Genomic DNA, 18,771 nt, shown 5'->3' with positions numbered 1-18,771 from the left:
CAAAAAATCATTAAAATTCTATTAACATAAATTATAGTTCACCCAAATATACTTATTTTAAAAAGGAATAATAGAATAAAAAAAATTGTGCAAAATAAACTTACCGCCCCTTGATTTGATGGAACTCACCAATTAAAGGTCATGACATGTGAGAATCTAACCTTTCGAAACCTAAAGGGAGGTAATGGTTATTTCAGTAAACCTTGGGTGGCCCTTAATTTTTGGAAAAAGAAAAAAAGGCCTAAGTGACCTTTGTGCGTTTGATCTTATGTCACAATATTTGTATTTTGTCAAGAGAATAACATATATTTATATATAAATAAATAAAAACCTTTCATCTTCCCAATCTATCAGTCTCGCTGCCCTTTTCTCTCTGTTTGTCACTCAATCCCTTTCTTCGTTTTCACGCTTACACTCTCTCTCTTTAAAGATCACCCCCACCTTCTTCAGCCTCAAACTAGTCACTTTCCAGGTACTTCTTCTTCCTTCTTTCCTTCTTGTCTTTTCTCTTTATTTACTTACGCTTGATCTGTTCTTCTTCTATGATGTAGTATCTCACTGATCTGGATCAAACCCGTCTTTCAAAATTCGATTTTTCATTCTGGGTTGTTTTATTTTTTATTTTTCTTAATTTTTTTCGCACCTTAGGGTTTTAGGGTTTTTGTGCTTTAATGGAATTAGGGTCTGTTATTGCGATTATAGGTGAATTTTTTCGTTTTTTGAGTGGACTTATTTATGGGCATTTTGTATTTTAACTCTATCTTTGTCTTTTGCTGTTTTTGTCTGTATTTGTGCTTTGCTCTTTATGACTGTTGCTTTATTAGTTAACCTGGTAATTTGTTTGAGTTGATAAAACAAAATGGATTTCCAGTTCTTGGATATTTTCTACTTTACATGGTTTCATGTCTTCCGGGCTTGCAAACTGACTCAAATTGTTTGTGACTTTATACTCAAGGTGTTGTGGTACTTAGCTTATGATACCCCTAGTACTAGATTCGAGATTTCTTGTTGTAGTTTAGGGACAATTGAGAAATCTAAGGGGAAAATGATTTCAGGTTCTATTCACTCTACAAAGTTTATCTAAATCAGAGCCCGGATCAACTATGAAGTACTCCTTCCGCACTCGTTCTGTTCTGCTGTGTCATAGCATATTGATATTAAACTTGGGTGTGTAGTTATATAGTGAAACAACTTCTATACCGATGTACGTAGTTATCTGGGGCACTGGAATTGTCTCTGCTTTGTGTTAGTAATTCTAGTTCTTTTTATCCTTAGGTGTTTTTTAGTTTTAGTGTTTAATGGGTGGCATCTTTTCTTTTTCAAAAATCTTTTTAATAAAAAATGGACTTTCGCATTTCAGAAATGTACTTTCCAATTGATGCTTTGTCTATAGATTTATTTACTAATATGTTGATGTTTGATTTATGTGTAGATGGCAGCGCAAGAAGGAAATGCAGATCCAAGTGCCCAAGTTGTCGGCAATGCTTTTGTGGATCAGTATTACCATATTCTTCACCAATCCCCAGGATTGGTGCACAGATTTTACCTTGATTCTAGTTTGCTAAGCCGTCCAGATGCTGAAGGTGTTATGACAACAGTGACAACTATGCAAGTAAGTTATTCAGGAACTAAGATCAGTAGGAGTATCCATTTTCACAAATTAATAAAATACATATTGAATTTTTTATCTTGTGCATCATCCCATTTATACTTTACTAATCCTTGTCCATCTGGAAGATGAGGTATTTACTGGATGCTGGTTGGTTTCAGCTGATACCTAGAATGGATCCAATCACGGTTGCACTAAATTAAGTCATTTAACTAGCATAGTTAAATAGTGGTGTTTTGTTTAGATGAGGACCTCTGCATTTTACAGTGATCTTTGTCTGAGCTATGCATTTCAGGTGTGTTGCATGTGCAAAAGGGCTTAATAAATCTGATAAGTAAATGCCACTTAGTTTGGAAAGAATGTATGACGACAATAATTAGGTTTCTAGGTTTTAGAGATTTTGGAGCCTGGAAATCATTTTGCAATAAATAAAATGTAGTCATCATTTTGAGGATTTTCACAGTCTGTGTTATCTGATGAGTGATATTTGTTTGTCATGAAGAAAGTACAGATCTGTGAATCAATTTTTACCTATCCAAATAACGGCCTGGCTGTCAATGAGTAGATTGTTTGGATTTCATATAGATTGTTTAGTCTGAAATATGACCTTCCATATATATGTTCTCTAAGTTTGTTAAAATTGAATCTCTGCTTTAGCATAAATTGATAAACAAATTTTGTTGTTCAACTTGGAGCAGGCAATCAATGACAAGATTCTGTCCTTGAATTATGAAGATTGCATTGCAGAAATAAAAACAGCTGATGCACAGGATTCATATGAGAAAGGGGTGATTGTTCTAGTTACTGGATGTTTAACTGGAAAGGACAATGTGAGAAAGAAATTCACTCAAACATTCTTTCTAGCTCCACAAGACAAAGGCTACTTTGTCTTGAATGATGTTTTTAGATTTGTTGAGGAGAGTGAATCATTGCAAATGAATTCTGACTCAAATAATAGCATTAATGAAAATGCTGTAACAGCCAATGTGACAGAGGCACCAGGTTGGCATAGTTATATTCTCATGACAGTTCATGCTAATATAAACTTCTATCTTGAATAATAGAACTGCTTCCATTATTTTTCTAGAGCCTGTGCATGATCACGACAATGTTCCTGTGGATCGGGCTGTTGCCATTGAAGGAGAAGATATTGATAATGGTGCAGAAGTCTATGATCCATCTGATAAGGAGGAATGGTCAGTGATTGCAGAAGAGGTTGTTGAACCTCCAGTTAATTCTGTTCAGAGTGAGATTCATACAGTTGAAGATTCAGCACCTGTGACTGAGGAGGATCTTCCTCAGAAGAAATCCTATGCTTCAATTGTGAGTTGATCTCTTGATGCTTTTAGTTATATCATTTGCAATTTTTGATATTTCTGTTGTTAAACCTAGATGATTATTATACTAACTAAGTCTTATGTAGTTGAAAGTTGCGAAAGGTAATACAATATCCAGTAGAGTGTATGTTCCTATCAATAATGTGAAGCCACCACCTGCAAATACTGATCAGCAGTCAGTTAGTTTGGCAAAACCTTCTCCTGCTCCGGAAACTTCAGCTCCTATTATTGACAGTGCTCCTGACAGTAGCAGGGCGAATGAGGAAGGTATGCACATGTTTCTTTGACTTTAAAGAGCACACTGTCTGGACTTTCAGAATTCTTGGTTTGGTATGATACATGCATGTGAACTCATTGTGAACAAAATATGTTTACTATCTATTGAAACACAAAGGTGCAAATTTATGGTGTAAAGATAAAAGTTCAATGTGGTAGGATCTGTTTCCTGAATCTGGGTTACATTTTGAAGATGTATCAATGCTTTATATATTTTTGTTTTTCATTTAAGATTTTATGATATTTTCATATTCTGTTAATTACAGCTGAAGGTTGCTCAATATATGTACGGAATTTATCTTTTAGTGCAACACCTGCACAGCTTGAGGAGGCATTTAAGAAATTTGGCCCTATTAAGAAAGATGGCATCCAAGTCAGAAGCAGTAAGGTTTGTTTCCATTATATTGTATTGTACTCTACCAGACATGATATTTTTTGTATGCAGTTTTTAAGGGCCATATGCTTGTGTTCTGCAGCAAGGATATTGTTTTGGCTTTGTTGCATTTGAGATGCCGAGTTCAGTGCAGAGTGCACTCGAGGTACACCATTCACCTCTCTTTCCTGCTGTAAATAGTGCTCTAGATTATTTACTGCAAAATAGTATTTTAATTCAAGTTCTATTTTAAATTGAATGTCTACATCATGGTGTACAAAAATGAATAAGCTCATTTATTAATCCATTTTATAATTACATTTGAGGAAAAAGAAATGTATTTTCTGGTCATGGCTTAGTGCTCTCCGAGGTAAAAATTATTTCAGAGATTTTCTTTTTCTCTTGGTCCCATTTTTGGGCAATAGGAACATAGGAGAGAATGATGTCAGCTGGTGGTAGGTTTTTTCCTACTCTGATTCTGTGGAGAGATGTTTTTAAATATTGTCAAGCAAGATGCTCACTAGTTTGTTTTGATGACTTTCCCTGACACTGCCTTCATCTCTTTACATGAATTGCTTAAAATTAGTGTGTCTAAAATACTTTCCACTTACTGTTGGTCCTATTCCTTTTGTAATAGATCCATCAGTTCCTTGGTATGTTCATTTGCTTTGTTCTTTCTCATACCAGGCAGTTATATAAGAGGTTCATAAACTCAGGTTTGACACTTTCTTGGTTGTATAGAAGTTATGCTGTACAGCCATGGATAAAGTTGATTTGGCTTTAGTTGTGGAAATTTTAATATGGCTTGTTCTAGTTCAAGTTCAGTTTCCTTACTGAGTGTTAATTAATAGATTGTGGATACCAATCGATTTATATTGCAATTTTCAGGTTTTAGTAATTTATCTTTTTGGGATTGGTTTTATACAACTTCATAATTATGAACTAAGTCAGTTAACAGTTGAACATGCATAGAATACTATATAACTTGTCAAGATATATTCTTTTTAATAAGTATATCGTAGGAACTCATTGAAATACATTAGATGAATAGCACCCATTCAGTTGCATTGTGTTGTTAAGTGGTTTCAGAACTTCAATAAATGAATTTGTTCAGACGTAAGTTTAGTTTGGATGAAATGATAATTCAGTTAATTAAGCTTATCTTCGCAATTTTCATTTACTTGGATTGCGTTTTATCATTATATAGGATACTAAGATCCTTTGTCGCATATCCTATTCATGACCTCTAGTGAATGCATTCAATTTGCTAGCTTCCATACTCATAACTGCAGATTCAAGATTCAACAAAATTGGAATTAAATATGTTTTTCACCTTTTTCAACTATTTGATTATGTATTAAACCAGATTGGAATTTGTTGCGTACCTGTTCAGGCCAATGTTTCTCCTGCTCCAGTTTCAGCTTCTGTTGGCAGAAATAGAGAAGAAATGGAATCTGTAATATTTATTGCCTCAGCAGGCAGCACTCATTCTGTAATATTTGAACTCAATTAATCAAAATAAATTCCATCCATTCCATAGAAATAGTAATCCATCCCCTTTCATTCATTCAACAAGGCAAAGGTTTACATCAAATGTTTCTCAACTCAACTCAAGCAATAAAACAGAGCAATGAAGACACAAAAGGAAAATAAACTGGAACAAAATAAATGGAACTGATAATTCTGGAATTTGAGAGCCAGATCTCTCCTTCTTCATAACAACTTCAGTACATCATTTTCATAACAAAAAACCAGACTCCTTTCTCCTTTTTCTGCTGCCCTATAAAAACATGATTTCCCTTAACCGAATTCTGCCTTCTGCTCACTCATAAATTGCCAAGTGGTCACAGCTGAATGGCCAAGCTTATTCTGCTCCAGATCAGCTTCTGTAATTTCCAGATTGCCCTCCATCATGTCCATCCTGGAATCTTCAGCTGAGAGTTTCATCCTTTCTTCTGAATCTGGGTCTGCTTCCTCTATTCTCTTCTTGGGCCTGCGGAAATAAACTTTGGTAATTAGGCCTCTATCAATACCCTCCCCCCGGAGACGCACCTTGTCCTCAAGGTGAAATTCGGGAAAACAGTCCCGTAAAGCGATGTAATCCTCCCAAGAGTTCTCACAGTCCGGAAGAGAATGCCATTTGATGAGGACCTGCAGGTGACCAGTTTTTGAATAACGAGTATCCAATAAAGCTTCCGGCTGTAATTGCAATTCTAAGTCCCCCGAAAGGCAGCCAGGCAGAGGTTGTGGCTGTATAGCAGCCCCTAAGACCCTTTTTAACTGTGACACATGGAAAACCGGATGGATTTTGCTTGTGGAAGGTAAAGCAAGACGGTAGGCAACCGCACCAATTTTTTCAAGGATGACATAAGGGCCGTAGAAGCGAGGGCTCAATTTTTCATTGAGCTTCTTAGCAAGAGTCCTGAAACGGTAAGGCTGAATTTTAAGGAACACTTGCTCACCAACTTCAAAGTGGAGCTCGCGACGTTTCAAATCGGCTTGACGTTTCATCCTATCTTGGGCTTTATGGAGCTGCTGTTTCAACTCAAGCAGAATGACATCTCTTTGCTGTAGAAAAGCGCCAACCTCATCAATTTTGGAGGCTTCGGAACCCCACCGAAAGAGCGTTGGGGGATCTCTCCCATATAAAGCCTTGAAGGGAGTCATCCCAAGAGAACTATGGAAAGTGGTATTATACCAATACTCCGCCCAAGTGATCCATTTAACCCAATCCTTTGGTTGTTGAGAGCAAAAGCATCGGAGATATGTTTCAAGGCCACGGTTGACAATTTCAGTTTGACCGTCAGATTGTGGATGATATGCACTGCTGAACTTGAGAGTTGTACCCACGGAACGAAAAAGCTCCCCCCAGAATTGACTCATAAATAGGCGATCGCGATCCGACACGATCGAACGCGGGTAACCATGAAGCCTAACTATCTCTTTACCAAATAAGGCAGCCACCTCTTTGGCCGTATACGGGTGAGAGAGCACAAGGAAATGGCTGTATTTGGTCAAGCGGTCCACTACCACCAAAATGGTATCTCCCTTTTTCGTTCGTGGAAGACCCCCAATGAAGTCCATAGATATGTCCTCCCAAACTTTATCAGGGATGGGAAGAGGCTGTAAGAGGCCTGCAGGACTCATGGCTTGATATTTGTTTCTTTGGCAGATTTCACAGTGGGCTACAAAATCCCTAATACACTTTTTCATGCCAATCCAATAAAAAACTGCTGTTATTTTCTTGTAAGTGCGAAAAAACCCTGAATGGCCACCGAAAGGTGAAGAATGGAATTCCCGAAGCAAGGCTGGAAGTAGGGCAGAAGAGGAAAGCATCACCAACCTGTTTTTGTAAAATAGAGTGCCATTCTTTAATAAGAAGTTGGCGTGGCTGGAGGGGTCCTGGAGGAGCTGTTGAATGATTTGTTTATACCGGCTGTCGGAGCGAACCTCTTGATCAATCACTTCCCCCTCGATCCAATGGCCGGCTGAAATGGAGTGTAAAGAAAGAGAGGCTTCTGGTAACCTGGACAAGGCATCAGCTGCTTTATTCTCCATTCCCGGACGATACTGAATCTCAAAATCGAAACCAAGTAGTTTCATCACCCATCGTTGTTGCTCTCCACTAATGATGGTTTGATCCATTAAATGTTTCAAACTCTTCTGATCGGTGCGGACAATAAAATGCTTCCCCAATAGATAATGACGCCACTTTTGCAAGGCTAAGACAATGGCCATTAATTCACGTTCATAAACTGACTTTACTTTGTTTCTAGGGGAGAGAGCCTGACTCATAAAAGAAATAGGCCTACCCCCCTGCATGAGAACAGCCCCGACGCCTGTGGAAGAAGCATCCGTCTCAACTAGAAAAGGCTGGGTAAAATCAGGCATGGCAAGAACTGGAACAGTAGTCATGGCTGCCTTCAACCTCTCGAATGCTACTGTAGAGTCTTCATTCCAGTGGAAAGAGTTCTTTTTCAACAGCTGTGTCAATGGGGCTGCAATTTGTCCATAGTGGCGTACAAAGCGGCGGTAATAGCCTGTAAGTCCCAAGAACCCTCGAAGTGCCGTAATATCGCGAGGTCGCGGCCAATCAATCATACACTGAATTTTCTGAGGATCAGCAGCTACACCTTCAGCTGAAATTATGTGGCCCAAGTACTCCAAGCGAGAAACCCCAAAGGAACATTTTTTTCTGTTCAAGAGTAGGTGATGGTCGGAAAGAAGCTGCAAAGCTAAACTGAGATGATGCAAGTGAGCAGATAAAGTGCTGCTGTAAATCAGAATATCATCGAAAAAGACAAGAATAAACTGCCGTAAATGGGCCCGAAAGACTTCATTCATGAGGGCCTGAAAAGTGGCAGGGGCGTTGGACAGGCCGAAGGGCATGACCAGAAACTCGTAATGGCCGTTATGTGTCCGGAAAGCTGTTTTCTCAACATCAGAATCAATAATTCTGATTTGATGGTAGCCAGATTTCAAATCAAGTTTGGTGAAGATTGTAGCACCAGATAATTCATCTAACAGCTCATCTATAGCAGGAATAGGAAACTTATCTGGAATGGTAATTTTGTTGAGGGCGCGGTAGTCAACGCAGAAACGCCAGCCACCGTCCTTCTTTTGCACCAGGAGAACAGGGCTGGAGAATGGGCTGTGGCTTGGGCGAATAATTCCAGCATGAAGCATTTCACGAACCTGTCTCTCAATTTCAGTCTTCTGGTGATGAGGATACCGATAAGGTCGGACGTTAGGCGGTGCGACTCCATCAAACAAACGGATGACATGATCATGTTTTCGGCATGGCGGTAACCCCATGGGATCCTCAAACAAATGTTGAAAATTTACCAGAATTCTCTGAACTGCTTCTGGAGGCTCTTCTGAAATATTTTCTGAGGCAGCTAACTGAATCCAATAGCAATGGGTACCCATTTTAAGTGATTTCGAAACAGCCTTAAGAGAAGTTTCTTGGGTGACTAATGAAGGATCCCCCTGAAGTGTAATTTTCCGCCCTTCCCAGTGGAACACCATAGTGAGGTCCTGCCAATTGCTTTTAATAACGCCCAAAGTGGCTAGCCAATCCACACCAAGAATGACATCCACGTTGCCCAACGGGAAAACAAAGTAGTCGTGAAGAAATTTCATCTCTGGTAACAGTAGCTCAACGCCTGGACACTTCTCTCCGCCGGCGACCGAACTTCCATTTCCGATGATCACTTGGAAGGTTGTTGGTGAGCATGGAAGTTGCAATTTGTTGACCAATTGTTGAGAAATGAAGCTGTGGGAAGCACCGGAATCCACCAGAATGATGACAGGGGAAGTGTGAATTTTGCCCAAAAATTTCAACGTCTTAGGAGTACTGATACCAGCAACAGAGTGACGGGAAAGCTCCATCTCCTCACTGTTTCGGAGCTTGAGTTGGCTGGCGTCTTCCGAAAATTCCGTTGGGTCCTGTTCATCTTCATCACAAAGCATCAAACGGAGTTGTTTGAAGGGGCACTGATGGTTCGGACCGAACTTGCCTGCACACTTGAAGCACAAGCCTTGTGCTATGCGAGTCTGAATTTCAGATTGGGAGAGACGCGGATATTCGGGTCTGGAAACTAGGTTAGGGCGTCGATTGAAAGAGTTGAATCTGGGAGGGGAAGAAGTTGGTGGCTGATTTGGTGTAGAAGGTACATGGGAAGAGTGACGGGAAGCCGCTGAAGGTGAGAGATCGGATGGCACGGTGGAAAGCTGCGTCGGAGGAGGCGTGGAATTTGGGGCTGGAATATTAGGCTGAGAGAAAGGAGAAAATCGCGTGCTGGGGGGAATATTAGGGTTCGGGTCGGGTCGGCTTGGCGGGTCAGGACCTGGGTATGGTTCTGGGTATGGGTTGTGTGGATGGGCTGGGCAATTTGTTGAATATGTGTGGCTGGGTTGGGTAGTGAAAGGAGAAGGAAGTGGGCTTGGGCTGGTGTATTTGGAAGGGGCTGAATATTGGTTAAGGCTTTGGCTGGGTTGGGCGTTGGGCTGGACGTTGGAAGGGGCTGAAAATTTGTTAAGGCTTTGGCTGGGTTGGGCGTTGGGCTGGACGTTGGGTGGGTTTCCGGTGCTTGAATCCGGATCCCAGCCTGACCCGAACAAAGCCCTGTCTCTTTCCTCTATATCTGCGGCCAACTGCATCAGAGGGAGGAGATCCACCGGTGACTGGAGGCGAATCTCGGCCTGAATTCGTGGCTTCAAACCGGCGATGAAAGCCCCTCTCACCCATTCAGCTGGAGCCGCCGGAAGCATCGCCACCAGCTGCTCGAAGCGAGCTCTGTATTCGGCTACCGTTCCCATCTGGCGATGCAAGATGATCTGCTCATAGGGTGACCGGTGCTGTGACGACCCGAATCGGAGGAGCAGCTCCTCCTTCGCCTCTCTCCAATCACGAAATGGCCGCCAGAGTTCCCTAAATTGGAACCAACTCAACGCCTCTCCTTCCAAACAAAATATCACTGCCGCCAAACGTTCCCGTTCGTCCATGCCGTTCATCTGGAAATAGCGCTCGGCCTTGGCTGCCCACCCCCATGGGTCCACTCCACTGAACAAAGGCATCTCCAATTTTCGGTGATAATGGTCACGACGATTCGTCATCTCCGTGGCAGCGTAACGCGGTGGTCGATGGTTTCTGGATGATTCTCCCAACGCTACACCATCGTTGTGTGGGTATGGAGGTTGCTGTGGTGGGGGAATCGGCTGCTGAAACCCAAAGTTTCCTCCATTTGGTACCCTCTCTGGAAAATATTGTAGTGGTTCTTGGATGACGGTGGGTGAGGTTGCTACTGTTTCACTCCCCTTACTTTTCATATCTTTAAGCAATAGCTGCCTTATCTCATGTAAGTTTTCGTCCAGCTTATCAAATCGGGACGCTGTGTGATGTTCAGCTTTTGTGAATCTTTCATCCGTAATGGTTACTTTCTCCATTAAGTTCTTAAGGTTTTCTTCTAAATCTTTCACTCTCCCTTCCATTCTGGTTTTGACCATAACCCAGCAACAACGGCTCTGATACCAAGTTTGTTGCGTACCTGTTCAGGCCAATGTTTCTCCTGCTCCAGTTTCAGCTTCTGTAATTTCCAGATTGCCCTCCATCATGTCCATCCTGGAATCTTCAGCTGAGAGTTTCATCCTTTCTTCTGAATCTGGGTCTGCTTCCTCTATTCTCTTCTTGGGCCTGCGGAAATAAACTTTGGTAATTAGGCCTCTATCAGAATTAAATAAGTTTCCCACCTTTTGGCCGTCGACTACTTGTATGTGTTAGGTCCTTCTTGGAAGGCCAGACTAAATTAGCTTTGTAAAGCAGTGTTAATGTATGAGGCTTGATGAAGGATATGTTGCTCAAGAGATAAAATGATGGTGTGGAAGGATATTTATACTTTAAGCAGTGCATGTCTCTGTATTCCTTTCACCTCGTTAAACTATAAAATCTTAACTCGTGCAATGCAGTTGTTATGATCTTTTTTTCCTTTATTGTCATAGAAGGCTTGTTATTTTGCTCCTTGCTTGTGGTGGTTTACATGATCTCACATTTTTCATATACAATATAAATTTGAAACTTTCATTTGGTAGATGCATAATGTTAACAGTCGCCAGTACATGATGGTGTTTTTACTGGCCATGCTACCATGTTTTGTTGGCCGATGCATTGTATAAAATGGTGGTTGATAAGAGTTGCCAGGAAGTGCTACACATTAGATCAAAATAGGTTTAGGGATCTAGCTTTTGGATAGTATTGTTGATTGAAGTATTGATTATTCATTAGCCAACTTTACTTTACGATGCCTGCTATAGTTTGACTCTGAGCTTTTCTGAGGCTATGTACTTAAAAAATTAAAAATTTCAGGCTTCACCTATAACAATTGGGGATCGTCAAGCAGATGTCGAGGCAAAGAGAGCAAACTCTCGAGGTTAGTTGACATTATAATCTTTTCTCTATTTGTGATTACTTATAAGCCAAGTTTTATCATTACAATAATATGTATAATTATGTGAACAATATAGGTGGTGGCGGCAGTGGAAGAGGTAGGTTTCCTTCAGGAAGATTTGGGTTCCGCAATGATAGTTTCAAGGGTCGCGGTAACTTTGGTGGAGGCCGCGGTTATGGCAGAAATGAGTTCAGAAACCAGGGTGAAGGTAGGAACGAATATAGAGGTCAGGGTGAATTTTCGGCGCGACCAAAGGGTTCAAGTGGACGCAACGGGGAAGGGCGGGTAAATCAGAATGGAAATCGAAGGGGTGGACAGGGTTCTGTTCCAGCTTGAAACAGACCAAAAGATCTTTTTTGACAATACAAAATGAGGGGTTTATTAGATTCTAGAAATTCTTATTCTTATTTTTATAGTTGCAAGGATTCTTGCGGTTACTATTTTTTCTTGAGGAACTTCATAAAAAAGCTTGCATAACATGGAAGGTTGTTTTGGTGCAATCATGTATTCTTTCCATGAAATCTTCTGTACTTTCATTTTTGAAACCTTTAATTTAATTAATCCAAGCTGATTTTGTTGGTGTTTTAGTTCGGAAGCTTTGATGTTTGCCTCCTATTTGATCATATAGGAACAATGCCATAGGATGACTATTACACGGGAGGATAAAATTGTATACTGTCTATTATAAATCTTATAAACAGAGTGAATTCAGTTTGATTTGTGCAAATTTGATGCCAAATTTGAGGCAGTAAAAGCTGCAGAACCTAGAGCGACCACAATTTGCAATGTGATGCTACATTGGATACCGCGAGTAGTTAAAGTGTGAAATCTCTTATTAGGGTTCTAGGAGAGTTTGAATTCGAGATTTGCAGGTGATAGACCAAGGTGAGAATCTTGAATTACTAATAGATTTCAAGTTTTATTTATTTGGTTTTGTCTGGGAGGGGTACTCTAGCGTTGGTGGGGTTTTTGTTTATAAAAAAGAATCTTACAATACAATTGGTTTGTAGGGGATGGGTATTTCAGTGGTAATTAATGCGTATTTTAATTAATTTAAGTATTAATGATAATATGTTATTATTTAATTAAATTATTTAAAATTAAAAAATATTATTAAATTATATAGTGATATATTATCATTAATATTTAACGGACAAATGACTTATTTACACTTAAAGATTAGTGTTATTTCAAGTTCTTATTTATTAATTTTGAAAAATTTAAACACTCACCATCTGTTAATTTTTAGAGTTAGTGTCAGGGTAAAATTGTCATTTAATAAAAATATTTTAAAAAATTAAAAATTTCATCACATTTTCCCCTAGGTTTAAAAAAAAAATCTCTCATTTTTTATCTAAGGTTTGAAAAATCACCATTTCTCCTTTGAGGTTTCAATGATAACTCTTTGATGACAATCTCTTTCTCAACTATTAGCGTTTTCTCCCCCTCTCAACCGTCTTCGTTAGAAACCAAAATGATTTCATTTTCGTCTAAAATGAAGACAATTTCGTCTTCGTCAAAGAAAGAAGACCAAGAGAAATTGGGAGGGCGAGAAAACACTGATGACAAAAGAAGAGATTGTCGTCGAAGAGCTACCATTGAAACCTTGGGGGGAAATGGTGATTTTTCAAACATTGGATAGGGTGGGGGCAGGGGTGGGAGTTTGGGGGAGGAAAAAATTGTTATTTTTTAAATCTACGGAGGAAATGTGATTAAGTTGTCAGTTTTTTTAAATATTTTTGTTAAATGAATATTTTACTCCTAACACTAACTCTAAAAATTAATAAATAGGGGTGTGTTTGGTTTTTTTAAATTTAATAGATAAAAACTTGAGAAAACACTAATTTTTGGGGGAGAATAAGTCCTTTGGGCATATCTAAGTAGTAACTGCACATAGCTTCACCCAATCAAAGTGTCATGAATGCTACAAATCTTTTCCAGATTAAATAGATTGAAGATGAACATACTTGTGTTAGAGATCAAATACCCCCCTAATTGTTTAAATGCTTCAACCGGAGTAACTGTGCAAACAATAAATTTAAGATATCACGTGATTTTAAATTATAGATAAAATAATATTTAATTATATAAAAATATTTATTTATTTATATACAAATTTATATCTATTAGTTTGTAGAAATAGTGGTACTCTTAGGTTATATGAATTTCGTATTATAAGAATTGAGAGTAAAGTAATATTATATACATAATTTTATATATAAATAATAATATATTATTATAAAATTAAATAACTGAAATTTAAAAATAAAATAATATTTATTTATATAATATTATATCATTATTTATATACAACAAAATTATATATATAACAGAAGCATCCAATTTGAACAGACTCTCATAGTGCATCAATGGCGGACTCCGTGATTTCTCCTGATATGCTGAAAGCCATCTGGCATTCTCAGATGCACGACGAGGAGAAATGGGCCCTCAACATGGTCTGCTCTCTCCCTTTCTTCCCTAGCTTCTTCAATACTTTGTTGCTTTAAAGTTTTTTTTTTTTTTTCGATTTATCTATATATTAACTCCTTTTTTTGTATAAACATTAGGATATGATAAGAAATTACGAAAGAAAATTTTGAATTTGAATTTCTCTGTATTTGGGTCCTATTATATCTGAAAAGAATGTTTGGTTGCTACTTTATTGTAATTTCAGGGCAAGTTTTGATTGTGCTCTTCTGGGCATTGTATGCTGGATGTGTCATTGATATTTTAGTAATCGGTTTCAGGACATGAATTTTAGATTCTTATCATTGTTTACTAATAAGATACTTTCACCTAAGAATCAAAATTGATTATTCATCTCTACTAGTCCTTGTTCATGCGTGTGGAGTGACTTTAAATTTTTTAGAAGAAACAAGATCAAGGGTTTTGTTTCTCACCAGTTAAAGTATATCCTTCGGAGAAGAATATGTTTCTGTTTTCGTGGGAATTCATAATGTCAGGTGTCAAACAATTCTAAAGAAGACTTTTACCCTGCAATTGTGTTGTAACTATTGTTCTGAAAGATGTTTAAAGTTTCATGAAGGATGGATGTGTATCGCTGGTGATAGGCTGATTCTTTCATTCATATACTCATTCAAAGAGAATGCTATTTTACCACATAACAATGTTAAGTTTTTTGGCCACAAAAGGAAAATTCTTAATTAGTTTCTTAGATTGGCATCAATGGATTTAATAATTTCTTCATGCATTCAGGTTCCTCCATTTCACAGTTTTCCTCGTGATTAATTTATATTTCAATTTAGGGCTTGTTGAGAAATTATTGAAACGGTTATAGAATTGTTTTTCCAAACTAAGTTTAGAACCAGTTCTAGAGTACATGTTATACCTGGTAATTTCTCTTTAAATTTCTGGTCAAACCTACATTTCGAGAATACAAAATATCTTGTTTAATATGTTTGGTAAAAAATGAGTTAGTTTAGGGATCTAAAATGCATATTCAAATAAGCTCTGCTGTTCTGCTTGTCCTCTTGCTTTTACCTCATGATCATGCGATTTATTAGTGAGATTGGTGTGAAGAACACTGGTTACATTCAGCTTTGAAACAATGAACATTTTTATGTGTTTATTTGCTTCAGATGCTGTGGAGTATTACATATCAATAACTAGATTCAATTAGATTTCTCATTTGTTTCCCAGTAGGTGTGTTTTCATGGTTTCCCATTTTCTTGCAGAAACTGCTGCGTGCTGCTGGGCTGTTTGTGGGATCAATTCTTCTGATGCGCAGTTACGGTGATCTTATGGCAATATGAGGAATGATGGGGTGCCGATAGGCTGAGCTAAACCTCTACTGAAGTAAACACCCTCTGGTTTTCCCTCCACTCCATTGTGTTTTTAGGAAGGTGAAGGTGTATTTCATATTTTTGCCCATCAATTTTAGGATTATGCTATTACTTTTGTGTTATAATCTTTAGTTGATTAACATTCTGCATTTTACAAGTATAACATAATATTTTAGGAACTAAATTTAGGAAAAGAAAAAGAAAAACCAGAAATTTGAGCCATCATTTGTGTGGATGGTTGATTTCAAGATTTTAGTTTTGTTTTTTAACATCTACTTGAATAAGTTCATTTGACAGATGAAATAATGGGAAGTAAAAAAAAACCCTAAATTACTAAATTAATTGTTATTTTTCTTAATATTATCTTATATAATTTAATTTGATGACTTTGGTAAAATCTCAGGACAATATTATTTACCCTCACCCTGCTTGGCCTTGCTTAAGGTTCTTCGAAGAAAAAGCTGAACGGATTTATTAGATTTTTTTTTTTTGGGGGGTATAAAAATCATTCTGTACCAAACTGGTTTCACAGGTTTTTCATTCACTTGGAACAATAGACAGAAAAAATAATAAAATGTTGTGGTATGATTGGATGATGGTTGTGTTTATTGTGACCATAGGAGATTAGGTTAGGGCAGTAAGCTTGAATATTGGCTTTTAAGACTCTATTAGTGACTAGTGTTAGAGTGATTACAGTTTGAGAACATGAATTTTTTTCTTTTTTTTTTTTGTATGGGGAACCCTGCTGGTATTGATTCAAAGGAAAAAGATATTACTTTATATTTTATTATTTATATTAATTTATTTAGTTCGTTAGATAATAAAAGAGAATCACAATTTAGGCCCAATTTTTTGGCATGACACGCAAAATTGTTGTCCATGGAAGTTGCACCGAGGGTTTTGTGATATGGCTTGTGGGTCGTCTCTGCATGCCCATTAAAAAATATAATGTGAACATGTCAGTCAGACATGGCAATGGGTTGAGCTAGCTCTGGCTTTGCCCAACAGGCTTATGGGCCAAGCCCAAGGCTCATATAATAACGGGCTTTCGGATTGAGTCAGCCTATGCATTTTTGAAGACCCAAAGTCCGGTCTTATATATAAGGTTAGGTTGGGTCTTAAATGGGCCAACCCATTAAACAATTTTTTAAGTACAAATTATTTTTCAATTATTAAAACCAAAGATAATATCTCGAACATTTTATTTATAGTCCTTTATTTGTGACAAAGAAATATTGTAGTTACGTGATAAAAAATATTATAAGTTTATAATATAGTACGAATAAATTAATTTACATAATGTATCAATTACAAATATAAATAAAAAATATATATTATACTATTTATCTGTTTATTTTTAACATCTAAATTTTTTAATTCTTTTGACATTGGAGTTATTTGTAATATTTTGTAATAATAAAATTAAAATAAAAATAAAATTATAAACACAAAAAATTATTATTTGTGAATTCAAATAGTTTTTGAAAGAGAGTTGATAAGAGAAAATGAGATTGAGAATATAATGAAAAAATTGAGACCGAGAGAAATTGAAATTGAAAAAGAGTTGGCTTGGTTTATATTGAGAAAAATAAATAAATTTTAAAATTTTAAAAAAATTAAACTTAAAGGCAGAAGCTAAATTATTTTACCACAAAGGCAGAAGGGCAGTTCTGGCATCCGTTCCTGAACTTTTTTCTAAATTTTTATTTTTTCAAAATAGTAACAGGCTGGCTAATGCGCTTAAAATTAAAACTTATAGCCCGGCTCAAAAGTCTCATAGGTTAAGTCCGATATGTTATAGTATTGAGCTAGATCTTATGTGATTGGGCTTCAAATTTGTGCTTAAGATTGGGCCTTTATTCGATCCGTCTCAATCGACATGCCTAATGTCAGCGCATAAAAGTATATAGGGCGACTTGTTAAGGGTTTATGAAGACATTGTCTAGGAGCATTGGTCGTGTCATGTGCCTACCATGTTTGTGGGTTGGCATAGCCTATAAGAGCCACCAATTGGCAGGTCTTGGCGGCATAGTTCATGGGCATATGTTTGTGGGTTGGCATAGCCTATAAGAGCCACCAATTGGCAGGTCTTGGCGGCATAGTTCATGGGCATAACGAGTTGTGTCAAGTTTAGCGTGACACAATTTACTGTTGTGTTTAAATATGATTATCACATTCTTTATAGTGATTATAAGTTATATTTAGTTTTATTATAATTTTATCTTAGATAAATTTATTTTAATATATTAAAGATATTTAAGTAAAATAACATTGTAGTGTTATTTTATTAATACCACTTAAAAACAATAAATATTTACGTATATTAATTTATTCAAACAAATTATTAATTTATAGTTAGAATTTATATTTATTAATTTTTAAAATAATTTTTTTTGGTAACCTTAAATGAAAAAAATATATCGAGATAAAATTAATTATTACACAAACACAAAATTCTATTAAGCATCATATGAATTCTACAATAATTAACAAAATCCAAAAATACCTATATCTCATAATTGATTTGAGAAATATTATATGTATATACTTTTACATATATAAATAGGGATATTAATAATATATTATTAGATATTATTTTATTTTTTATTTAAAATAATACAGTTATATAATGATATGTTGTTTTATGTATTTATTTACTTACTCAAATTGTATATATATATAATTTTATTGAATTGATAAAAAAACTTATTTTCACCTAGGGTTTTTTGGATACTCAAACTGGTTTTTGTTAAATATTAAAAATTTAAATTTTTATTTATAAATAATTAAAATTAATAAAATAAGTTAGTTTTAGAGGTATAATTATCATTTAATTAATAATATATTAAAAATAATAAAACTTTTTTTTATTAGGGAGAGAAGAGAGAAGGCCATCGGAGGAAGAGAGCATAAAAGAAATGAAAACTTAATAAAAGAAATTTTTAATATTTTAAAATTTAAATTTAAAAAAATTATTAATTTTTTAAATTAAATAAAAAGGTAGATTAATTTTAATTATTTACTTATGAGAATTTGATTTTTCAATATTGGTCGGATAACAGTAAACGGCTTCACCTAAACTTGTGTGGGATTAAATCTTATGGCCTGTTGAATTTGATCAACTACAGGAACTGCCACAAGGGCTTTAGGGGGAGGATCAGAGAAGGCTGAGGTTTACCATCCGTACGAGGGTCACCGAAAGTAAATTAAAAAAAAAGCCTGTCCGTAACACGTCACCACAAACTTATCCACGTGTCATCCTTCAGGTTTGAACCCCTTGTGGGTTCCAGCCTGGTCCCCACCCTAACAGGACATCGGGAACCCCACCTTTTTCAACAATTCCTCGTCACTTGCCTATCTGAGGAGCTTGTGGTTCGCAACGGCGTCGTTTTTCTGTACAAGACGACTCACTTTCCACCACAAATTG

General features: G+C 36.8%; 2 protein-coding genes across 3 annotated transcripts; both read left to right on the top strand.

The window, feature by feature from the left end:
• The first annotated feature begins 314 nt into the window (after positions 1-314).
• LOC123204051 (nuclear transport factor 2-like) lies at positions 315-12,128 on the top strand. Its single transcript, XM_044620594.1, has 9 exons — positions 315-472; positions 1,433-1,612; positions 2,308-2,611; positions 2,697-2,932; positions 3,033-3,213; positions 3,489-3,610; positions 3,699-3,761; positions 11,460-11,523; positions 11,618-12,128. The coding sequence occupies exons 2-9, from the start codon at positions 1,433-1,435 to the stop codon at positions 11,875-11,877; spliced, it is 1,410 nt and encodes a 469-aa protein (XP_044476529.1). The 5' UTR covers positions 315-472; the 3' UTR covers positions 11,878-12,128.
• Positions 12,129-13,866: 1,738 nt separating this feature from the next.
• LOC123204177 (mitochondrial import receptor subunit TOM5 homolog) lies at positions 13,867-15,937 on the top strand. 2 transcript variants are annotated; one of them, XR_006499459.1, is made up of 3 exons: positions 13,867-13,997; positions 15,237-15,404; positions 15,748-15,937. XR_006499459.1 is itself a non-coding variant. In XM_044620758.1 (2 exons), exons 1-2 carry the CDS (start codon positions 13,911-13,913, stop codon positions 15,312-15,314), a joined length of 165 nt encoding a protein of 54 aa, XP_044476693.1. In that variant the 5' UTR covers positions 13,867-13,910; the 3' UTR covers positions 15,315-15,566. The 2 variants fall into 2 exon arrangements, 1 of the variants encoding a protein (XP_044476693.1); XM_044620758.1 differs by lacking the exon at positions 15,748-15,937 and having other exon boundaries at positions 15,237-15,566.
• Positions 15,938-18,771: the final 2,834 nt, after the last annotated feature.

This window comes from Mangifera indica, chromosome 20 (genome assembly GCF_011075055.1).
Source record: "Mangifera indica cultivar Alphonso chromosome 20, CATAS_Mindica_2.1, whole genome shotgun sequence".
NCBI classification, from domain to species: Eukaryota; Viridiplantae; Streptophyta; class Magnoliopsida; order Sapindales; family Anacardiaceae; genus Mangifera; species Mangifera indica.
Note: the sequence above shows the minus strand (reverse complement) of the source record. Positions and strands in the feature narration are given on the sequence as shown.

Excerpts from the sequence above, each read along its gene's own strand:
- LOC123204051 (XM_044620594.1), top strand. The coding sequence starts at position 1,433 with ATGGCAGCGCAAGAAGGAAATGCAGATCCAAGTGCCCAAGTTGTCGGC. Across the intron at positions 1,613-2,307 it reads CAACAGTGACAACTATGCAA|GCAATCAATGACAAGATTCT; the intron begins GTAAGTTATTCA and ends AACTTGGAGCAG. Across the intron at positions 3,762-11,459 it reads CAGTGCAGAGTGCACTCGAG|GCTTCACCTATAACAATTGG; the intron begins GTACACCATTCA and ends TAAAAATTTCAG.
- LOC123204177 (XM_044620758.1), top strand. The coding sequence starts at position 13,911 with ATGGCGGACTCCGTGATTTCTCCTGATATGCTGAAAGCCATCTGGCAT. Across the intron at positions 13,998-15,236 it reads AGAAATGGGCCCTCAACATG|AAACTGCTGCGTGCTGCTGG; the intron begins GTCTGCTCTCTC and ends ATTTTCTTGCAG.